Source organism: Lemur catta, chromosome 8, assembly GCF_020740605.2.
Source record: "Lemur catta isolate mLemCat1 chromosome 8, mLemCat1.pri, whole genome shotgun sequence".
Classification (NCBI taxonomy): domain Eukaryota; kingdom Metazoa; phylum Chordata; class Mammalia; order Primates; family Lemuridae; genus Lemur; species Lemur catta.
Window position 1 is genome coordinate 3,095,306 of NC_059135.1, and position 22,988 is coordinate 3,118,293.

Sequence of the window (22,988 nt, forward strand, 5' to 3'; positions counted from 1 at the left end):
TCAACCCTCGGAGACACAAGGCTTAACCCTTGTCTCTGCCACCTGTTTGATTCCGAAGGAAGCTGCACCCAGCAGCCCGGCCTCCACCAAGGGCCCTGTCTGGGGCCAACCTCAGTGAGGGCGAAGGTGCGATTACTGCTGTGATGTTCAAAGGCAGCTCTGGGGAGTCCCCGTGGGCTCCCCTTAAACTAGACGGGCCACACAGACATCCAAAAATAACTCCGAGTCCCCGACTGGCCGAGGTGGAGAGTTCAGGGATCATCTGTGCAACCAATGGCAAGTGGCTGGCTCATTTCTGCCACCCCTCCCACCCCCACCCTTGGCAGACGTCACTAATTGGTCCTGACCTTCTGTCCCACTGGGCCCACCATAGTGAGAGGCAGAGCCAGGCCGGGACCCAGGTCTTCTCCCTGCCTGTCCAGGGCTCCATCAGCCGCCTGTCCCGGCAAGCCTTTGCACCTGCTCCTGGGCACAGAGCAAATGCTCACTCGCTACCCTTGGCTGCAGGGTACTTCCTCCCGGTTTGTGGACCCCAGGGAACTTGCAGAATGGGTGTGTGTGGTGTGGGGGGCTGGGGGTGTCTATTCCTCCCTCATTTTTCAGCTGGTCATTAGTTCAGTCACTTGTCTTGATGCCTGGTTTCCAATCACACCCACAGGAAATACACACACAGCTGCCCATACTCGGCTATAGATAGTCAAGAATATACACACGGCTGGTGCCCTAACGAGTCATCTTTCCCATTCCATTCACGGAAAGCAACATACCAAAGCCCAGAGTGAAAGGGGTAAAAGATGGAGTGGAAAAGGTCTTCTGCGTGTCCTTCGAAAGTTTAAACAACATTGTCCTGGAGTCACACCAGCTTAGCTGTTTCTCCTACATCAGAGAGGCTGACAGGGGTGGCCTTGGAAGTCAGTGAACCTGGGCGAACAGCGAAGGACTGAGAGCTGCTGTCATCTCGCAGGTAGGAGTCCACGTGGGCAGGTGTTTCTCACTGCAAGGTGACCGTGGATAGCAGGAGGTGCAGAGCCGTTGAGGGACACGGTGGCCGCGGTGGAGGGCAACCGAGTGCAGGGTGGCCCTGTCTCTCTGTCCTGCCCCATGGAGCTGCCCCGTCAGTGCTGGTGGGCCATCACGGGTTTCTGCAAAGCACAGACACACATGCACACGTAAGCATGCAGATGGGTGTGCACACAGATGTGTGTGCATGAGCACACACACAAATACACACACAGGCATGTAACCGACACAGACACGCACAAAGAAACATACAAACACACAGGTGTGCACATGGATGTGAAATGCACATAGGTAGACACAAACTTAGATTATATGAGTGTTCACACATACACACAAGTGTGCGTGAAGATACACACGGGTGTGCACGTAGAAACACACAGGCGTGCACACAGAAACATATAACACAGGAGTGTGTACACAGAAACACATAAACAGGCCTGTACACAGACAGATACAAACTCAGATATAAGAGGATGCCCCCAGCACACACACACACACACACACACACACACACACACACACACACATACACACACACACGGGAGCACACACAGCCACACGCACACACGTGTGGACACGTTGGTCAAGTGCTTGTGTTTTCTTTTTTCAAGGCATCAGTCAACACCCCCTGGGTTTTTTTACTTAACTTCTCTCTGCCTCTGTTTCCCCAGCTATGAATTTGAGTCAATGACACTGGCCCTCATCCTGTGGGGTGTATGGATGGAAAGTATTTGAAAATTGAAAGCTCTAAAGCACAAGAAGATATTACTCTTATTTCAAAGCACTTAGATTTTCAAGTCCCTGTTGGCAAGATTTTGCTTTGAATCTCTGGCTTTAATTTTTGTTCATTTATCCCAATTTTCTGTACTCTGAAGGCTCAGTATCTACATGTAAATCTTATAGGTCATGGAATTTTAAAGGATCCTCAGAAAATGAGAGGCAACATTACCGCAAAGATGTGGTTGGCCGCTCCCTTCCTCCCGCTGGGGTTTCTCTGAGTCAGGGAACCGCGGTACATGGATTTCCGATCAAAGGAATCATCGTCTTTGCCTTTGGGGAAAACAGAATAAGGGAGGCGCGTTTGTTAATCACAGACTTACCCCAAGCAGGACCGAGGTGTGTGGAGGGCGAGTCGTGTGTCTGGGCTTGCGAGGTGGGCTCAGAAACCAACGTCTGCTGGAGACCTGTGTCGTCCCCCGGGAAGGAAAGCGCGTCTCGGGTGGCGGAGTAGGCGGCAGGCTGGGCTCCCGCGTGGACGCACGGTCAAAGTCTACAGGGCTGTGCTAGGAAATCCCACCTCCTTCTGCAGCAGCTGGGAGCCAAGGGCTGTTTGTGAGGGGAGGAGGGACACAGAGAGAGCTGCCTGCTGGGACCGTGGCTGGGGCGGAGTGCGAGCGGCGGGGTGCGAGGGCCCGGCTCAGACACAGGGACAACAGGAGGGCCTGAAACGCATCAGCTAGGGGCTGCACTCTGGCGAGCCGTGGTCGGGCCACCAGGTGAGCTGTGACAGCCTGGCCACGTGCGGGGAGGCTGGGAGCCCTCACATCCCATTTGTCCAGGACAAAGCTGATGTCCCGGTCACCACCAAGACTTTAAGGAAGGCCAAATGACATCTTGTACATTCCATAAGAAGGCCAGGCCTGTACCATAGTAGGACAATCTACATCGGAAAGCAGGGAAAACACTGCTGCCACCATCAACTTCGCATGCTTGAAGCATCAAACTCCTGCCATCCGGATCACTAACTGCCCGGGCTCTGGGGGTCGCCGAGTGGGGCCCAGAGTGCTCGTCAGGAGTCAGGACATGACAGGTGTCCCGCAGATGACAAAGAAATTCACGGAACACCCCCCCCCAATTCCCCGGACCCGCAGGGGTGAGGGCAGCAGGTGGCTCTTACCTGGACTTTTTGGGGAATCAGTGAACTTTCTCCTTAGAAGATAGGGCAGAGCTGTTGCCTGGAAGAAAGAGAACATCTCCAGACGTCACCAAATTATTGTAATGTTTAGAAACTTTTTGAGCCGATTTTGGATTCTTATTGTTCTTTCAGATTTTAATTAACCATGTCCACCATCTCTGTTCTCTGGCAATATCTGAACTTCTAACAACATCAGCACGTTTTCAATGCATGAAGCACCAAATGCCTGAGCAGAAGAGAAGCTCGGCTTTGGGGGAAATGCCAGTTTTGGGTGGTATGGGGGAGACAGCATGTATTGCTGCCTCACGGATCTGGGTCCAAACCCCAGCGCTACCCCCTTAGTGCTGTGAGACACGGACAAGTAATCCACTTATCCTCTCTGGACCTCAGTCTCCTCCCCTGTAGAATGGGCCTATCGCCCACTTTATGGGGATATTGGAAGATTCATCATGTCTAATACACTTTCCAGCTCCCTGCGCTCGTCAGGCCCACACCTCTCCTCTCTTCCAGCCCATCACCTCGCACAATGGGGTAACTTGTTCTCTGTTTGGCCTTTTCCTGGGGTGGAGAGAGCCAGTGGCCCAATTCCCCTAGAAGTTCTTCCCAGCATTTGGCTCTTGGGGTTTTGCCTGTCTGGTTTTGTGGGCTGCGCAGGCGGCTGCAGAAGCCTTCAGGGCTGGGCCCCCCGGGACAGAGGAGGAAGTGCCACGGCCCAGTGGAGAGTGCGGAGGTCAGGGCCGGGGCCCTGGGCTGAGCCCACTGTCGCTTCCTGTCTGTGAGCTTGACCTGGCGTGTCCATCCCCTGAGCCCCAGTTTGTTCGTCAGTACAGCAGGGTTAATAGCGCTGCCTGCTCGCCCAGTTTCTGAACAGCAAATGCAATGATGGACATTAACAAAGCACAGTTTATAACTATGAAGAGCATAATAAGGGGAGTGGCCACCTGTTCGTCATGGCTCCCAGCGGGTACTGGGCTGCAGGCAGGACCTGGGGCTGACCCCCACCCCTCCTGGGGCGCTGGCAGTGGCACCCCCTCATCCTACTAACCACCCCCAAACGTGGGAGACCTGCTCCAGCCCGGGCTGGCTCCCGCCCCTGCGTGCGGCGTCTGGGCGTGTTCTGCCCACGCTCCCTGCGTGTCTGGGGGCTGGCTCCCGGTAGTCTGCGCTTCCCGCAGCCAGGGCTGCTCTCCCGGCGGGGGACGGTGCCCGGGGCCCCGGAACCCACGGTGCCTGCCCTTGACCGAGGCTGCCCAGTGCCTTGCCCCTGAGCGGGACAACTCCGGGGTGTGGCCCACGCCGACTCCAGAGCTCCCCGAAGGCCGGGGCCAAAGCCAGCCTGCCCGGGGTCTGCTCCATGCCAGCATCTGCTCACTGCCTTCTCGCCCGTCTCACTTTCCCACTCCACGCTGGCTTCGTCTGGGTGCCCCCAACGGTCACTGCCACACACACTCGTCTCAGCACCCACCACCAGGGAAGCCAGCCCGTGGGAGCTGTCACGTCCTTGGTGTGGATATTTCAGCCCCGCCATTCCACGGACTCATCTCCCCTCCTCGTGCAGCCTCGGGGGCGTGGAGGGACTAGCACATACCTTGACCTCACCCGGAGGGCTTGTGTCCGGATCCCTTGGACTCTTGCCAAGCTTCCCAGCAACTCGAGGAAGAAATATCTGGAGGATAGGAAAGAGCTGTGAAGTCATCACTGCCTCGTGTAACCTCCAGCCACAGGGTGGAGAGCGGGAGCGGGCCAGTGGGACGCAAGGCTGGGCGTCCGCTGTACATGCTTGGTCGGGAGCGCTGGGTAGCGCGTCAGCCCCCGCACGCCACTCCCGGGCTCCGGGACTAGGGCTGCCAGGCTTAGAAAATCAAAATTTAGGACACCCAGTGAACGCTGAATTTCAGATAGACAACAAATGAGTTTTGTTAGTGTATGTCCCAAATGTTGCATGGGATATACTCATACTAGAAAATTGGTTGCTGTTTATCTGCAATTCAGATTTCCCTGGGCATCCTGTGTTTTATCTGGTGACGCTATCTGGGACTCTCCGAAGGACATCTTTTATTCTTTTGCCAAGTTTCCTTACCAGGGTGGTTTTGTCTGAATGTTCTTGAGTGGAACCAGGAGGGAGGCTCTGGCCTGGGGTCTCTGTTAGGAGGGCAGGTCCCTTGAGGGGTGTCCCCCCATCCAGCCTAGTCACACCCCTTGCGAGACGGCAACGTATTGAGCCTTTGCTCACCGGGTGGTGCCTGTCAGGCTGCCTGTGCGTGTTAACCTTTGCGTGTGTGTGTGTATGTGTGTGTGTGTGCGTGTTAACCTGTGTGTGTGTGTGTGTGTGTTTCAGCTCGGGGGGCCGACGGTCCCCTCAAAAAGAGCTTTCTTCAATCAGAAACACAAATAACACAGAGGCATCTCCACGTAGCCACAGTTCCTTATTAGGAAACCCAGATGGCGGCTCAAGGGGAGGGCAGCGGCCGGGGCTCCGGCTCTCAGGTGCACGGGGAGGTCCCGGGGACACACTCACCGGGAGGCTGGACTTCCTCCGGGGCTTTCCCGACGGCCTCACGGTGAGCCCCGCGGCCCTCAGGGCTGCGATCCTGGACTCGATGTCCGAAACCTGGGAGAACAGCAGACAGACAGACATGCCGCGTCCCGGCTCCAGGTCACGGAAAAGAAAGAGCAGCTGCCCCCAGTTCACTCATGAAGCCAATTTCACTTGTGTTTTCCCTTAAGATCGGCGTCCAGCCCCAGCCCCTGTGTGCGGGGGTGCTCCCTGCGGGTCACCCCCGGCAGGAGGAGGGGGCTCTGTGCACTTCTGGAGGCACATCAGCAGGCCCGGGTCCCATCAGGGCTGAAGGCGGCCGTGCCTGGGGAAGGGTCCCCGGGCTCCAAGGGCCCCCGCTATCCTGCTATTCCTTACCACACACCTGGCCCCAGCCCCACGGGCACCACCCTTGCCCTGGCCCTCCTCTCCTCCCCCCTCAGGACACTCCTCCCACAGAGGCCAGAGGAAGCTTCTGGAAACAGAAAGTAGGCCCCATCCATCACCCCTTGCCGAGGTCCCTCTCACTGTGGCTCTCTGCCCCTCCCAACTGCCCTCATCACTCTGGTCCAGAGTCAGGTTTCACTGCTGGGCCCTGAACATGCCAAGCTTGAGACCACCCCAGGGCCTTTGCACCTGCCCTTCCCTCCACCTGGACCCCGTCCTCTAGATCTGCCACGCTGGCTTCTTTTCCTAGTATCCCCCCCGCCCCCAGCACTCCAGGGTTCACCCTCACTTATTGTCTTCATAGTTGTTCATGAACGGAAATGGTCTTGTCTGTTTGTCATCTACTTCCTTCCACTAAAATATAAGCTGCACGAAGGCAGGGGCTTGGTCTAAGACACTCTTGTGTGCCCCACACGATGCTTGCCACACGGGAGGCATTTGAACATTCTTTGCAAAGCAAGAGGCAATGGAAGTCCCTGAGCCTGACTCACTCCCCGTGCCGTGAACGGCTCTGGGGGCTGTGTCCTTCCTGCTCCGGGAGTGACAGGCACCTGCTGACGAGAAAAGCAGGAGGAAGGGCAGGGGGTGCTGGCTGTTCTGCAGCCTGAGGAGCAGACCCTCCCTTCTTGGTGGGTCTTGGGGGGCTGGGGGGACACAGCAGCGTCCAGCTTGCCCTGGCTGTCCCGGGAGGCCCGAACGCTTGGCTCTGTCCTTTGACCTCTGTACATTATAGACGTGTCCCTCACCAGGACTCCAGCTCTGCAGCCACAGCTGAGGCAGGCGAGTCCCCCAGGAACCCCAAACCGTGCTCGGCCTCCACAGACGCGCACACTAGGGGGGCTCTGTGTGAGCCCTTCAAACGCCTGGTCCCAGTCACCCGTATCTTTGCAGAACCCCATGCTCCTGCGGCCCACTGGGGCTACCTTGCTCTCCGCCTGCTGGACCTCGGACGCCGTCACAGCCACTCTGTCCTCCAGCTCCGACAGCTCCTCGTCTGTGGTCCTGTTGTGCCGGGCGGGGTCCCCGCGGCCCCAAGGGCCGTTGTCCCCTCTGTACGCTTGGCCTGCGGCTGTGCACCCCTAGGGAAGGGAGGCCCCGGGCTGACCACCAGCCAGGGGAGCACCCAGCCTTACGTGCGCTCCTCTGCGGACGCTGGGAGCTGGTCGGCCAGCGCCGGTCTCCCTGCGGCTCTTGTCAAGGGCGCTTTGTGCCCCCCGGGCTGGCCACCCACCCTGGGGAGGGCCGTGGCTTGGTTACAAACCGCTGGCCGGCTGGGACTGTCCATCCCTGCTCCTACCTCTGCTGGGTCCTGCCGAGACCCCTGGGGGTGGCCTCACCTCTGGGCCCACCAGGGTGAGGGCCCTGACGGGGGTGCCCCTGTCCGGCTCTGACTCGTCATCCTTGCCCTCCTCTTCCTCAGACGAGGCGCCCTGGTCGCTGATGTTGCTGGTCAGCTCCTCCAGCTTTCGCTTCAGGGTCTCCTCCTCCACGTCGGCATCCGTGTGCGCTCCGGCAGCTGGACTCTGCCAGGAACACGCCATGGGCCCGTCAGCCTCCTGGAGCCGTGGAGCTCGGGGGCTGGGGGATGCGCCCCGCCCAGCACACCCGGGGCCCCTGCTGGAGCCACCATCCCCGTCCCTTGTCTGCCTGAGCTCGTCCCACGTGCCACCGCCAGGCCTACTCAGAGTCAGGCTCCGCAGGGCTGGGGGGTTCCTGGGGGTGCTGCCCCCCACCCCTGGCTATCTCAGACCCGCCACTTCTTTTGCCTTCTCTCCTCTTAAAATTTTTTTTATTGTGGTAAAATACACACAAAATTTTCCATCTTAACCGCTTTTGAGTGCACAGTGCAGTGGCCTTAAGTACATTCAGTTGTGCGACTGTCACCACTGTCCAGCCGCGGAGCTCTTCATCCAGAGAATCAGACTGTCTCCACCAGCTCGAACCCGCTCCCCTCCCTCGGCCCCGCAGCCGCCGTGCGGCTTTCTGTCCCTGTGACCTTCACTCCTCACGTGAGCGGAATCAAACCGCATCTGTCCTTCTGTGACTGGCTTTTTCACTCAGCCAGTCAAGGTTCCTCCAGGCTCTCGCCTGCGTCAGTATCCCCTTCCCTTTTAGGGCTGATCGGTAAGACCTGCCATTTTTGAACAAGATACTGAGCTTTCCTTGGTGGGAATTTTTACGAGAGGACGAGCCTTCCCTCTGCCCCACTGCCCCCAAATTGGGCCCCAGGCCCTTTCCTCTGGCTCTCAGCCCCGGTACTAACAGCACTAAGGTGCCAAAGCAAGACCACAGCCCTGAACCGTTTCATCTGGCCAGCGAGGCTGGGGCGGGTATTGCCGACCCAGGCCTGCGGGTTCTCGCTGCTGTCCCTGCGTTACGGCTGAAATATGCCACGGCACCTGAGCTCAGCTCCGCCCAGAAACGCGCATCACCTTAGGGCCTGCGCTGCGATCCGGACATGCTCAGTGACCAGGGCATTGGCGTCTCCCATGTGGCAAGTGTCCACGAGGACCAGGCACGGGGCGAGGTGCTGGGCCACGTTCTCACACCAGCTTTGCCACAGGACCACACTCCCTGACACCGGCACAAAGCTGACTGGAGGTGCCCACAGGAGAGTGTATTTGTGACTTCTTCAAAACTGTCAACAGAGTCATGAGTGCGTCTTGGCGATGTTTTCTAGGACACGGTGGGTCAGATCCTTCACAATGGTCCCGCCTTGAATTTAGAGCCAGGAAAGTTTGTCACACTAGGGAAGCTTGTTTCGCCATCTCGGATGAGATTGATATAACCCAGAATGTCTATTTATTTGCCTTCGCTAGTGAGAAACTCGGAGCTAATCCGAGCGCTCATCTCGGGCAAGTTCTGGGTACAGACTCAAGCTGTTTCTCCGCTGCTTGAAGCTATTTTTCAATGTTGTATTTTTTTGGTCATAGTTCTTGTAAGTGGCGCGTTGCAACTTCAGTTGGAGTTGGATTGTAAATGGCTCATAAGAGGGGGACTAACAAGTGTTAAACAGTCTTTAGGGACGGTGTCACTCGTTTGTTCCCGGCTGTTATCCTTACTTCACGGATGGGGGACGCAGAGCGTGGGGTCACTGCTCTCTCCACCCTCCGTCCCTCACCGAGAGGCAGGGCTGGCCTGGGACCGTGGTCCGGCTCCAGCAGCCGCGCTCTTCTCACGCTCTGGCCAGGGAGCCATTTAACAGCCACCTGCCCAACACCCACTCTGTGCCACGTTGCCCCAGATCCCAGGAAAGCAGCCACGTAACGTGTGAGCGGGAAGGGGTCTGGTTCCGAAGGCTGCCTTCGTCCCCGGGCAGGCACTATCTGCTGTGGCACCAGCCTTTTGGGAAGGGATTTATGTGCCAGCTCCCAGAAGGTACCAGAGTTATGTGACAAAAACACAAGGACGGCAAAATTATTCCAGTTGCCTTTTACAGACAGAAGGACGCTGCAGCGGGTGAGGGAATGTAAACTGTCCCCACCGCAGCTGAGGGAGCCCCACCCTTTGAAGCTCGCTCAGATCAGACACCTTGGGGTTGTCCTCAAGGCCTCTTTCTCTCGTCCCAAACGTCCATCCCTGTTGGCTGGGCCTCCACGGGGTCCCAGGACCTCTCTGTCTCCTGCCACTTCGTCCTTGCTGGCCCTGCCCAGCCTGCTCTCAGTAGCGTCATGAAGTAGGACAGCAGCCACGCTCCCACCCCGGCCGCCCTGCTCGAAGCTCCCATCTCTCGTCCCAGCTACCTTGTCCCCCACACCTGCAGCGCTCTGTCCTCGACAGCACACGGTAGCTCGCGCCTCTTCCAGTGCTCTGGGCATATCTCACCCCCGAGTGGGAGCCCCGCGACTGTTCACACCTGTACCCCGCCAGGCCCCGGCCTCCACTGATTCTTCTACAGCTTCCTCCACCTCCCAACGCTTGCCAGGCTGCGAGGAAACCAAAGTACATCACCCCGAATGACTTCTCTGACGTATTTCACGTTGTTATTCAGAGACACTGCAGACACGGTATCTCTGAAGAACTGCCCTCTGTGGGGACATGGGCACCATGGAGGACGACTGCGCTGGCCAGGGACACCAGGGTGCAGACGGGCCTGTGCTGAGCCCTGCTCCGCCTCACCCGGATCTAGCACAGATGAACGCTCAGGAGAATGAAGATCTGGCGCCTGAGGCTAACAGAGAGACTGTCACCACACAGAGACTGCCACCACAGGGAGACTGTCACCACACAGAGATTGTCACCACACAGAGACTGTCACCACAGGGAGACGGCCACCACAGGCTACCATCTGTTCCTTTTGAGGGCAGCTCTGGGGTCAGATTCTCATCTGCACAACAAGCCGCCTTTCCTGTCCTCGGCCTCCCCTAACCTGTGAGCCCCAAGCCCCCTTCTTTCTGTCACCTCAGGATGGTGTGGCACTTCAGTCACCTGCCCCTCCTGGGGTCCGTGTGTGCGGGACCCCGTGTTTACGGGCGCGGTAATGACGCTGCAGGCTTTCTCCTGCCCGTCTGCTGCCCGGGTGAGGCAGATCGGGCAGATTTCAGCAGACTCGGGGCCTTGCTTTTCCTGCCTCCCCTAGAGTGACAACCCCTCGGGGACCCGCACTTTCCCAGCAGCCGTGCATGGAACAGAGCGGCTTGCCGACTCCCGCCAGGTCACAGGTCACAGGTCAGGTGACAGAGCTGGTTCATTCGTTTGCTCATTCACTCATTCACCTGCCCCCCAGGGCTCCTCCGCCCCCCAGGGCAGACGTGCAGAAGTGGGGGTGAGGCCCGCAGGGACTGCGCCCAGAGGATTCTAGCACCTCCTCCTCGTCCTTCCTTTCAGGAGTGAGTCACCTCCCCTGTCACTGGGGCGCTGAAGGGAAGGACAGGCCTCTCCTCCACCAGGAAGTTACTCACGGCCCACGGCGCCCACGGCGGCATCGATCCCTCCCTCCGCCCCCAGCAAGCCAGGCTGTTGCTCAAGACCATTTAATTTTCTGTGTGGATGAAGCCCATTAAGACCGATCGCCAGGCCGTGCTGCTGGGGGGCCTCGCGGAACGAACACCACGGGCTAATTAGACTGAGTCGGTAAAGAAACCACACATTTCATCTGGGGTGCTGTTTGTAAGATTCCACCTTTCTGATGAAGCTCAAAAATCCTCCTCAGAGGCCCTCGCAGTGTAAAGAACTGCTGTGACATCTGGCCTGTAAATCCCACGGGGTCTGAAACCAGCACAGCTTTCTCCCAGAGTACAGGGGCGGGAAACTGCAGGGTCCGCAGGACGGAGGGGAGCCCAGTGCGTCGGGAAGGATGGGGTGCAGCCTCGGGGCGGGGTGCAAGCTGGTGGTCTCTGTTAGAAGCAGGTATTGGCTCTAGGACCACCAGCCAAATCGATTTCTGTGCATTACGAATTGCCCGGGCTGTGGTGTCCTGTCACAGCAGCTCACAACGGGCTCAGACAGGTGCTGGCTGCACATTCACAGACAGGGAGCAGCAGGAGACCCCCCCAGCTTTGATGGCCTGGACCCCAGAGGCTTGTGGGGCCGATTGAGTCACCTTCCCCCACCCATTATATACCCTGGGAAGGCTGTTACCCCCGCAGGGCCCCCCGAGCTCGCTCACACCCATGCTCAGGCCACAGGGGTGGTGGGTGGCGGTGGCAGTGGGCCTGCACGCGGCAGATGACCTCCTGCAGGCTGTGCGGCGGAGAGACCCAGCCGTCTGAGCACTGCACACAGAGCTCGAGCTCACAAGCTGCAAAACCTCAAGAGACTCTTCTCCTCAAAGCCATGTCGCCCCTCAGCCTCCTTTAACTAAGGTGCTGCGGGGCCCTTTCTGCTCGCCCAGCTGCCGGTGTTACCTTGGGTGGGGGAGGCCCGACTGAGTTCTCCAGGCGGGTCAGCAGGTGTTCCACGGCTGACATGCGCTTATTCAGCTCAAAGATCTGCAGCAGAGGGAGAGAAACAGTGGCCAGAGCTCCCAGCCCACTCCTGCAAGCAGGACACCAGCACCCACCACCTCGAAAGTTCCAGATTCCCAAGAAGTGGAAGGAAAGCCAAGGCCACCACCTATGACAGGGCCTGGGAAGGTCACCTGCAACACCGAGCATTCTGGAACACCAACCAAAAGCTCAGAGCAGCAGAGGGAGGGAGGGTGGGCAGGATGGGTGCAGCAGGAGAGGCGCCAGGCCCAGCCAGACAAGGACGCTAATGCTGAAGGGCTACGACGGTGTCATTACCAAGGGGCAGCTACTGCCACTGCCGATACTGATCATTGCAGGAAGGTGTCAATTAATTACACCATGGTGATCAAACTAAAGGTCATTAGCTAGCAAGAGCCTTGGGTCACTCGTGGGCTGAGAGACACTCCAGGTGACAACCTAAAGTGACTGAAAGTACAACTTCCTCATCCCTTGAGTCACCAGACTCTTGAGTCACCCAAAGTCTATTAGCTCCCAGACCGAGACGTTAGAAATCGATTCTTCTCTGGTTTTCTTCCTCGCCCAGCAGATGCATCTTCCCTGCCATTATCTCGTTGGCGGCTCACCTTGTTTTAAAAGAGGGAAATGACACTTGCGGAGTGTGGAGATGCTTTTGCGCTGCTCGGTAGGTAATTAGTTTGATCTTCATAGCATCGAGGGCTTTGAGTGGGCAAATCCGCCCGAAGAACAATATAAGCTGACAAGTGTCAACGTGAGGATTTCCGTTAGACCTGGCCCGCACCTCGAGTAGCCATCTCTAGTCACATTTGGCGTCTGCAGAGAGAGTGATCAATACCCCTGGGAGAGGGTGCTCAGCAGACAGCCTTTGTCTCCCGGAGCACCGTGTGTTGGGGGGGGAATAGAGCCCCAGCTCAGCCGGCACCTGGCACTGTCACTGTGAAATGTCACATCTGGAGCGAAAGAGAAGGGAAAATGCCCCACGATGAGACACTGGAGGGACGGTGGGGTGGCCGGGGTTGGCAGAGGTGGGCAGGCCTTGGCCAAGCTGGCTGTCTTGCCCCTCTGCCCCGGTGGTGGGGGGCCAACACTGAGTACAAACGACTAGCTTCATTCTCCCCGTTGAAAACAAGGAAAGAGACTTCTCCCTGCCTCTTTTTCTTTCAGTTTCTTTCTCTGTCCTTTTCAGGTGTCTGTAAATCTTTATAACGGCTGAACAGCCTCTGTCCCGTCTCACAGCTCAGCCCCTGGGAGCCGTCTTGGAGATGCGAATGTCACCAGAGACAGCGCCCAGTCTCCCAGTTCCCAGGAGAGGGTAAGAGGCTCACTTCTTGCTCCAGTTTGCAAAACTACCTCCTGCCTTAAAGTCATGGGAAGTATTTGTCCTTCGATAAAGCCAACAGAGGTGTCTCCCGATTACCATGATAGAGCCAGGATGCACACTGTCACCAAGGTGCTGTCCAGTCCCCTGACAAGTGGTGGTTTATCTTGAGAATGGGCATGTAATGTGCTGGGTCTGCCTGGCCCCACAATGGGCTGAGGTTCCTTCCTGTCTTCCCAATCTCTTAATGCTGCCGTCCCCCACCCCGGGCCGTGGACCAGCACTGGGCCGTGGCCGGTTAGGGGCCGGGCAGCACAGCAGGAGGTGAGCACAGGGGGACGAGCCGGGGAAGCTTCATCTGTATTCACAGCCGCTCCCCATCGCTCGCATCGCTGCCTGAGCTCCGCCTCCTGCCAGATCAGCAGGGGTACTAGATTCTCACAGGAGCGTGAACCCCACCATAAACTGTACGTGGAGGGACCTAGGCTGCGTGTTCCTTATGTGAATCTAATGCCTGGTGATCTGAGGTGGAGCCGAGGAGGTGATGCTAGCGCTGGGGAGCAGCTGCAAACACAGATTGTCATTAGCAGACAGGTTTGACTGCACAGAGACCATAATAAATCAATTATAAATTGCTGCAGACCCATATCAAAACCCTATCAGTGAGTGGCAAGGGACAATTAAGCTGCATCTGGTGGCAGGCTTTGTAGTGGCAAGTGAGCATCTTACTTCAGTTGTAAAGCTGCATCTTTCCCCTGTCTGTGGAAAAGTTGTCTTCCACGAAACCGGTCCCTGGTGCCAAAAAGGTTGGGGACCGCTGTGCTGTCCTAACGGATAGCCTGGTGTGTGCATCACATTCCGGTTTCATGCTTATTCAACAATAAAATCGTTTTCTTTCTCTACTATCTTTGTGGAGGGATTTTAGGGGTTGGAGAAATTCTTTTTTTTTAATTACATTTCCCAACAGCAGAACTGTTGCAGGGGTGGCGGCCCCACACAGGGAGTGGGCGTCCGAGCCTGTGCGGGCTCCAGCTGCCGGAATTCTCGTGTTACTTACATAAGCATGGACGGAAAACTAGGTATGAATTCCTAGGCTTTCAAAACGTGTAGGCAACAAAACCAAAATCCACAATTTAGAGATGCAATACAGACATAGGCCAGAGATTAAAGCGAATCACTTAGATCTGTCACTGGTGACAGTTGTACGAGAAACCGAATCAGTGACTGCAAGCTGGGGCTGGCTCTCGGGGGGAGGGGAGGGGAGGGTGTGCCAGGGTTCCCTTTCCTCTCCCCTCTTCCATCTCAGCCCGAGGAAGCTTCTTTCTACCACGTACATGTGCTGCCTTTGGCCTTCCCTGGGCATGAGCAGTTGCCTCCAGACAGTCTTTTCTGATCACCCCTCGTGCAGAAAGTCTAACCACGAACACAAACACAAGGGCAGGCAACAGACAATGAGGGGTCACGCAGACTAATCGTGATAGAACATCATTCCTGAGAACCCCCAGGCCCCCAGGGGCCTGTCTGTGAGTCCTGGCTTTAGAACTGGCTCCCCCCCGCCCCGGGGCTCAGCAGTGGCCCCTTCACAAAGATCCCTGTCAGAGTCTGCCTAGGCCTCGCCTGGAGTCCGGGAACTGCTGGGCTTAGAGGATCTTTCTGCGGCTAAAGACCCGTGGGGCAATCCAGGTGAAAGTAAATAAAAGTTAGTGGGAATAAAAAAAGAGAAATTCCAGAGACAGGACACACAAACATGCAACAGGTGGAGATCAGTTTTAAGGAAGCAGAACAGATAACTGATGTCAGCAGGGCTGGAGACTACGGTATGTATTTAACTGAAAATTACTAAAGCCGCTAAATTAGGGCTTACTGAAAACAGACAACTTAATTCTAATCTTCATCCTGCTGTCTTCAGACTAGGGAACTGGGAGGTCCTGAGCTAGCCATGATTCTCCCAGAGGCTGCTACCGGCCCCTCTGGTCCCCCACTGTGACCTGCAGGACAGGTGCCTGGATGGACCTGGCTGCCCCAGTTCTGCCCCTCTTTCTCCTGCAGCTCTCAGTAACTGTCGGACGTGCCAAGAACACAGCATCCCGGGACAAGCAGGAACTGTCTGGAGCAGCCTGGGCTCTAGAACAGGACATCCTGCAACATGCCAGCAGAGGGACCCAGTTTTCCCTGGGGTATAAAGTGCAGAGAGAAATGCTTTCCGGGACCCCCCAGCTGCAGTGCGACACGGGGCACATGCTGATGAGACCCCATCCTCCCTGGGCAGCTTTCCTGAGCCTGGGAGGACCCGTGAACCCCAGGCTCCCGTGGGGCCGTGCTGCCTGTCTGAGTGATGAAGTTTTTCTTCCTGACTCGTGCGAGAGTTTGTCTCACGGAACCAGAACTAAGAATGCAAGTGGAGGAGGCAGGACGGCTGTGACACCCGTGTCCGCCTCGAACCCCTGCCAGAGCCGAGAACCCCTGCAGTCCCCCCAGGGGCCAAGCTGGTCACTGCCTGGTCTCAATCGAAGGACACTTCCTTGCATCAGGGCCTTAACTGCTGTTACCTAAAGGGGGTTCTGTGCTCCAGAAAGTGTGGGCCCCACCGGGTGCTTCTCTCAGAGACTAAGGGGACCCTCGGGGATGCTGGGTGAAGGAAGAACGTCCAGCCTGGGGTGGAGGACGCTTCCACAGGACACTGCAGCAAAGCGTCGGCCCTGCCCAAGGGCACGTTGGTTCAGGAAAGGGACAGATGCAGGGTTCAGAAGCTCCACATGTCAACTCTGCTGACGTTTTAGCCCAGTCAATTTTAGAGCAAAAAGCCCTATAACGATTCCTCAAAATGCCATGCTAAGAAAGGTTCTTTTTAAAATCCTGGTGCTCATTTTCGGCAGATCACTTCTCTGGGCTCAGAAGCAAAGTGATAGCGGTTGGAAGAGCCCCTGAACTGTCACACACACGAAGGTTTTCCCTGGAAAACAGTCTTGGCACAGGTTTCCCACCGCATGACGGCTCAGAAAAGCCCTGGGTCCACGGGGCACCTTCCCTGTTGCCCACGCCCCAGCCGGTGCTGGTCTAGCAGCTGCAACATAAGCCCGCAGCTTGAGGAGAGGAGGCCTTAGGCATGGCGGCTGCAGAGCTGGATGACGCCCCTCCTGCGCACACAGGGGGTGAGGTGCTGCAGCCCCTTGAGTCCTGCAGAGCAGCCTCCGCAAGCCCCAGCCCTCCTCGCCTGCCCCTCGTGTCTGCACCCTGAACCGAGATAATCCCAACTGCACACGGTCTTTTCCTCCCTGCTCTGAGTCCAGGCCTTTCCTGAACACACTCGGCGCTGGGCTGGGCTTCCCACCTGACAGCCCCTCCCCAGATCTCCTGGAGGGTCCCTGGAGGAGCGCCATGCCCCGTATCCACGCATGGATGGAACTGGACGTGCACCAGGCTCCGGACAGCGAAGCTGCAGTGCTGGTCTCACCCACAGCAGCCCCACTGTCCCTTTCTGGTTTCATGCCTCTAGATTCAGAGGTTACAAAACGGCCCCAGTCCTGTGACTTCACTGGTAGGAGGCAAGGCCCTGTCAGAGGCGTCAGTGAGCCTGGATCATTTATAGCTTCAAAGAACCTCGTGGTCACGGTGCTGTCATACAAAACAACACTGCATTTCCCCAGTAAAACGTACTTGCTCAAGTTGAAATCAACTGTCTGTGACAGAATCCTGGTTTAAATGCAGGGGCGGGGGGGAACTCGTGGTACGTAAAGGAATCTTGTGATGGACTATTCCATAAATCAACGTCCACAACGTGATTCTCACATTTAACACGTGTTAAGTATTCTAAGTAGAATTTCCTTAAAGCTTCTATACAGCCTATTAAGAGTTTTAAATAAATGATAGATTATTTCCTCCTCTTCTGAAAGTCATAATACTTCATAGAGTATAAAATATATATTCTCACAAAAAGGAATGAACTATCCATACACGCTACGACATGGATGAACTTCAGAAACTTTATGCTCAGTGACAGAAGCCAGCCACAAAAATGTCACACATCCTTCTGTGATTGCATTTCCGTGACCTGTCCAGAACAGACACATCTGCAGATGCAGAAGGAAGCCTGGTGGCTGTCGGAGGCTGGGGGGAGAGGAGACTGGGGAGTAGCTGCTTGATGGGTCTGGGGTCTTCTACTGGGGTGTTGAAGTTGTTTTGGGGTTAGAGGTGGAGGCTGCACAACACTGTGAATGTGCTGTCACTGAAGTGTACATTTTAAAATAGTTAAAATTTTTTAACATTAATGATTATTTATTTTCTCCTAAAGTCTAAAAAATATGTATGAGTTTCTGTCTTTTTTCAAAATTTTCTATGGTAAAATACACCTAATAAAAAAATTTACCCTTTGGATCATGTTATAGTGGTGTTAAGTATATCGATGTTATCGTATAACCATCACCACCATCTGCCTCCTGAACTCTTTTCATGTTGCAAAACTGAACCTCTGTCCCATTAAACACGAACTCCCCATTTCCCTTCCCCCAGCCCCTGGCACCCACCATTCTACTTTGTCTCTGTGATTTTGACTACTCTGGGGACGTTATATAAATGGAATCACACATTTGTCCTTTTGTGACCGGCTTATTGCATTTAGCATGATTTCCTCAAGGTTCATCTATGTTGTAGCATGTGTGAGAATTTCTGTCCTTGTTAAGGCTATAAAATATTCCATCACAGTACATACCACATTTTGTTTGTCCATTCATCCATGGATGGAAACGTTGCTTCCATGTTTTAGCCATTGTGAATGATGTTGCTACGAACACGGGCACACCAATACCTCTTGCAGGGCCTGTCTGCAATTCTTTTGGGTATATACAAGTGGAATTTCTAGATCACGCAGCAACTCTATTTTTAGCTTTTTGAGGAATTGCCATATTAAAATGCTTGTTACCTTATGTGAATTCACTTCAATAAAAAATGCATGTTGATGACACATCTCTATAGTAGGCTTGTGCAATTTTACAGTGGGACAATACTGAAAGCTTTGATTTCTCCAAAGCGACGTGGTGGGGAGGTAAAAGAAGTGACAGGATGACCTCTTTCAGCTGCCGTTACCTGGCTCTCGGATGAAGTCTGGCCTCTCCTTTTGGGGTGGTGGGAGGCCGCCCTGCCGGCCCGGACGCTTTCTTCGTCGGAGGTGTCCACGTCGGCCAGATACTGGGGGGGCAGCTGCCGGCTGCCGGTGACGGTCCTCCCTGTGGAGTAAGAGAGGAGCAATTATGTGGACTGAAAAGCTGGAAGCCGATGGACATGTTTTGCCCAGTAAAGTGAGAGCTCACAGCAAATGAGGCACAATGACATTCCTTTGGTGTTGAAGTCGCAGTAGGAATGGAACAGATTCCTCGACCCACACAAAGATGTTTGGGAAGAAAGAGGCCCCTGCCTGGCGCTCCAGGTGGGGCTTGAAGGGCTGACATACTTTTGTGTTTAAATTCCAAACTGCAAATACTAATAGCAGCAAATTCCACATGTGTGGAGAGCAGCTGGGAGGCCGGGGGTGTCTCCCTCGACGTGGTGACGTTAGGACTAATCTTTCCACGTCGGCACGGCCACAGTCTAGACAGGTGGTCTGCAGGCTTCGTGGGCAGAGGTCCTCTCTGGTGTGGCTTGAATGCTTATTTCTGGGCTCCAGCAGTGGCGGGGAGGTCACTGTCACCACGTCCTCCCCGAACATTACCCACCACCCCTCCAGCCGGCTTGGGTGGCAGCAGACATGGCAGGCAGGAGGAGCACCCAGGGCAGATCCCGCACGTGCAGTGTCTCACCAGGAAGCAGAGGGGCCCTGCTTATCCCGGCCTGGTGCGCAGGAGCCGCACTGCACCGCAAACTCTGCCGACAGCCTGAACGCGCTTCGGAGAGGGCCTGAGCCCCGGGTGAGGCTGTCGCCCTGACAGTGCTGTGATTTCAGCTGTGCTGGGGGCACAGTTAGACCCTGCCACACTCCTGAGCCCAGTGAGATAATAAACATGTGTTGTTTAAGGCTGCTAATTTTGTGATAATCTGTCATGCAGCAACAGCCAACAGATACAGCCCAACAACAACGGGATGAGTTGGACGTCATTAATCCCTTTTGCACAATGCCGAAGTGGAGGCACAGACAGGTCAAGCAATTTGGTGGGACATATTTAATGAGAAGCATATCTCATTAAATCTCAGGTCCGTGCACTGGACGCCACACCACCGAGGAAGAGACAGTTAACCTCTAGCACTCCTTTCTTGCCACATGCACTCCAAGAAACCCCCAATTTAAGAGACGTTGATATGTGAAAAAAAAGTGTGTGAGAATCATGCCATGGGCCGGCAGAGCCGGGATCCAGACTGGGGACTGCCCAGCTCCATGGTACCCTCTCGGCCTCTCCCTCCCCCATCCGCATACTCAGGGGGACATGAAAAGGACACGATCTCAGGAGGAGATGAAAAGGCTGTCTAGGTCTTGAGCTATGACTCCATCAATGTAGATTCATTTATTCACTGTTTTGGAGGAAAAGAAAGCTCCGACTTTACTCTAAAGACCCCAAGATTCTAATTAGCATGAGGATACGGTCCAAGGTTACGTTCCTGCAACACAAGGGAGAGGGAAGACGGCAAGCGGACGGGTTTCCTGCACACGGCTGGGGGCAGGCTGGCTGCACCGTGATCTCATTTGGTCCCACCTTAATAGGGCACCTGAACTCCTGAACCCAGCGTCCACACTCCCTCGGGCCCAGGGAGAGACAGAGATTTGAGGATTTCATTTTGAAGCAAAACTGTCTGATAACAAAATTAAACAGAGAAAATTTAGGTTCTCAGCACTTAAAGATCTCCGGATTAACAGGCTGGAGCTGACTGTGTGCGGGGTGGTCGTGCCCAGACAGGACCCACTCCGTGGGTGCACCGGCCCCAGGTGCAGCCTTAGACTCGATGGTCAGGATGGGCGGCCAGGTGACCCGGGGTCCCAGTCATTTCGGGGAAACCTGCATGTCCCCATCCCAGGCCAGCGGCTGTGAACTGTGGGGCCAGTCAGCTCCTAAGCTGGTGTCTCACGGAGCTGCAGGGAGGCGCCCAGCTCAGGGACAGCAGGCGTCCCTGGCGTTTGCTAGGACCACACGCACCACACAATCACGCCACAGGGAGGGCGTTTAAATCAGCCAGTGTGCCTGCATAAAACAGGGCGGTGGGCGAGTTTCCCACGATCCACTCCCCCAGCAGGGCCCATGTGGAAGACCCTGGCAGGGGGCACCCACCTGGTGCAGCCGCGATCCCCAGGGCCATCCTGCCAGGGTCTCCAGGCGGGCAGAGCTCAGCGAGGGCGTCCTCTCCGGAAGGCCAGAGGCCGTCGGGCTGCTCTCCTGGATGGGTACGGCACCCAGCGGCCCCGGCATCAGTCTCTTCCAGGCCCGCGGCCGTCCGGGGGGCTGCCTCGTCCGAGCAGGGCTCGTCTGTGAGGGACTAAGCACATGGGGCCGCTCTTGAGAACGTGGGCATTTCCAATCCATGTCTTGGGGGTTTCTAGCCACCTGGCTGACCAGATCCTAGACTCCCATCCACGCTGGCACTCTGGTCTCTTGCAACTCAGTTCGGTTCAATTTAAAAACACGCCTAAAGCATCTATTGCCTATTCTGCATCGCATGTCTGTGCCAGGCTGGGTTCCCAATGACACCCTGAGCCATGCACCCCACAGGGGATCAAAACTCTCGTGATGCAGCCCCGGGGTCTCGGACTCACCCAGAGACCCAGAGCCTGAGGACGTGGGCAGGGAAGTTATTTTTTGGGGGGTGAATTGTTTCAAAATATGTACCCCTTAATCCTCGAAGGTCAGAAGGTGAGAGTGGCGGGGGGGGGGGGAGGGTTCCTTGGCAGCTCCTTGGCTGCAACCCAGAAAGCTTCGGCGGGGGGAGGGTGTCTCTGTGCTGTGTCACTGTCCTCAAGGAAAGAAGTGCTGGGGGCTTCAACAAGCAACACCCCACAGCACCCTTCTGGCTTGACTGTGGGTGGGGTGGGGGTGAGAAGCAGGTCATAGGAAGCGCGACCTCCAGGCCAGGCTTCAGTGACAGCAGGACCATGGCCCCTCCCCCAACAGGGGTTGCAGACCGGCCTGGGTGCACCCAGCTCTGGCCCGGCACTGCCTGGGCCCGGGCTCTTGTCCCGGCTCTGTGCCTGTGGCTACCTTTACTGCCTACCCGCATGCCTCGTGCCTGCGGGCTCAACATCTAGTCCTGGAAACAGCCCCACAAGGCAGAAATGATCACCCTCTTCCAGATGAGGGGTGCGAGCCTCGAAGAGGTTCCTGGGACCAAGGCCACACGGCTAAGAGTGGCCACATATCCCGGTTCACCTGCACGGCCCCTGTGGGCGCCCCGTGTTCAGGTGGTATCACTAGTAGCAGTCACCTCCGCTCACAAGTCTGCCCTAGTTTGGGCAATTAACTTTATGACCCCCACCAGTGAGACCAGAGGCAGGTGCAACCTGGGCCCTGTCTGACCCTGTGGCGGATGCTGTTCTTTGTCCTGTCCTCCTGGGTCCTGGGTCTGCCTTGCTCCTGTGCCCAGTCCCTGGGCCCCTGACTCATCTGCCCAGCCTTGGCTCCTGCCTTGCCCCCTCGTCATTGCTGTCTAGTCGGTCTCTCCAGACATGCGAGTCCCGGGGGGGTGAAGTTTCCAGACCCTGCCTCCCCACTGCCCCGCTCCTGGTCATGCCCGGCGAGCCTGGTGTGGCCGCACAGCTGCAGACGCTGCTTCTTGGCGTGCCGCTCGCCCGGGGGCCTGAGCACCTCGGCTCTCAAGAGCCCGCTACCTGCAGGCTGTCCGTGGCTGTGGGGGTGGAGGACAGGTGCAGGGGGCGACCTTGAGGCTGAGTGGAGTCATCTGAGTCTGCTTCGAAGTCCAGGTCGTGGAAGGACAGGAGGCGCTTTTTCTTAGTAGACACAAGACGGGGTGAGACTTGAGTCAGGGTCGGCTGGGCCGGGAGGACCAGACCCTCGGCTCCCCGACCCCATACTCAGCCCCGGCAGCCTCCTCCTGGAGCACGTCCAGCTACCCTGGAGACACACCTGAGCCAGCCCAGGGCCCTGGGGGGCCGGTGCCCACAGTGCCCACCCCACCCGCAATGTCTGCATCCCCGAGACCTTGGCTGAGCAGAGCAGCGCCGAACTGCGCCCACTGAGCACCGGGCACGCAGGCCCCAGGGCCCGCTGGGGGAGGGGGCAGGCTGCTCCGGAGCTGGGCAGGGTCCCTGGGGTGCGAGGAAAGTGGGTGTGGTGGCCGAGGGGGCCAGAGGTGGGTGAGCTCCCCAGAACTCCACGTTCTTTAGATGCGAGAGCCGTGTGTAGTTCTAAATCCCTGCCTGGTTATAATTCTTTGGGTCCTTTAAACTTACTATCGTGGAGGGAATATTCCAGGCACTGGGTGGCATTCTGAGTGCTTTATAAATGGCATGAACCAAATCTGTGCACGCAGAAGTGACTGCATCCCCCCAGAGCGCCGGAGCCCACTCTCGCCCGCCAGCTCCCCTGCCTGCACCCCACCCAGGGACCGAGTGTGGGCCAGAGACCCCGCTTGTCTCCACCACAAAAAATAAGTTCAACAGTAAGTGAAAACCAGGAATAGATACCAAGAAAGACGAGGCTCATGGCTGGCAAGAAACAGGAGCAAAAATGCTCCCAGAGGAGAGCGGGAAGGGTCTGCTGCTCTGAAAGGTGGGAAAGCAGCCTGCTCGGGGGACCCTCGTGCCCTCGGGGACCCCCAGTGCCCCAGGACACCTCCCGGCTCTCTCGGCACCTGGGAGCCCCTCGGACTCCGGCCACATGGGCCGCTTCTCCA

The 22,988-nt window shown here is 56.6% G+C and overlaps 1 protein-coding gene across 4 annotated transcripts in view; it reads right to left on the reverse strand.

The window, feature by feature from the left end:
* Positions 1–719: 719 nt before the first annotated feature.
* The window catches only part of MLPH (melanophilin), a 52,638-nt gene continuing 30,369 nt past the window's right edge, over positions 720–22,988 (reverse strand). For 2 of the 4 annotated variants that reach the window (XM_045558694.1, XM_045558695.1), the window contains 11 exons: positions 21,964–22,083; positions 20,414–20,618; positions 18,246–18,385; positions 11,765–11,848; positions 7,256–7,441; positions 6,842–6,997; positions 5,454–5,546; positions 4,524–4,601; positions 2,918–2,975; positions 1,970–2,070; positions 720–1,142 (listed from right to left, as the gene is read on the reverse strand). In XM_045558694.1, the coding sequence (XP_045414650.1) occupies positions 1,116–1,142; positions 1,970–2,070; positions 2,918–2,975; positions 4,524–4,601; positions 5,454–5,546; positions 6,842–6,997; positions 7,256–7,441; positions 11,765–11,848; positions 18,246–18,385; positions 20,414–20,618; positions 21,964–22,083 (1,248 nt within the window). In that variant the 3' untranslated portion in view covers positions 720–1,115. Of the gene's footprint in view, positions 1,143–1,570; positions 1,726–1,969; positions 2,071–2,917; positions 2,976–4,523; positions 4,602–5,453; positions 5,547–6,841; positions 6,998–7,255; positions 7,442–11,764; positions 11,849–18,245; positions 18,386–20,413; positions 20,619–21,963; positions 22,084–22,988 lie in introns of those variants that run through there. The other 2 variants (XM_045558696.1, XM_045558697.1) reach the window with 2 other exon arrangements.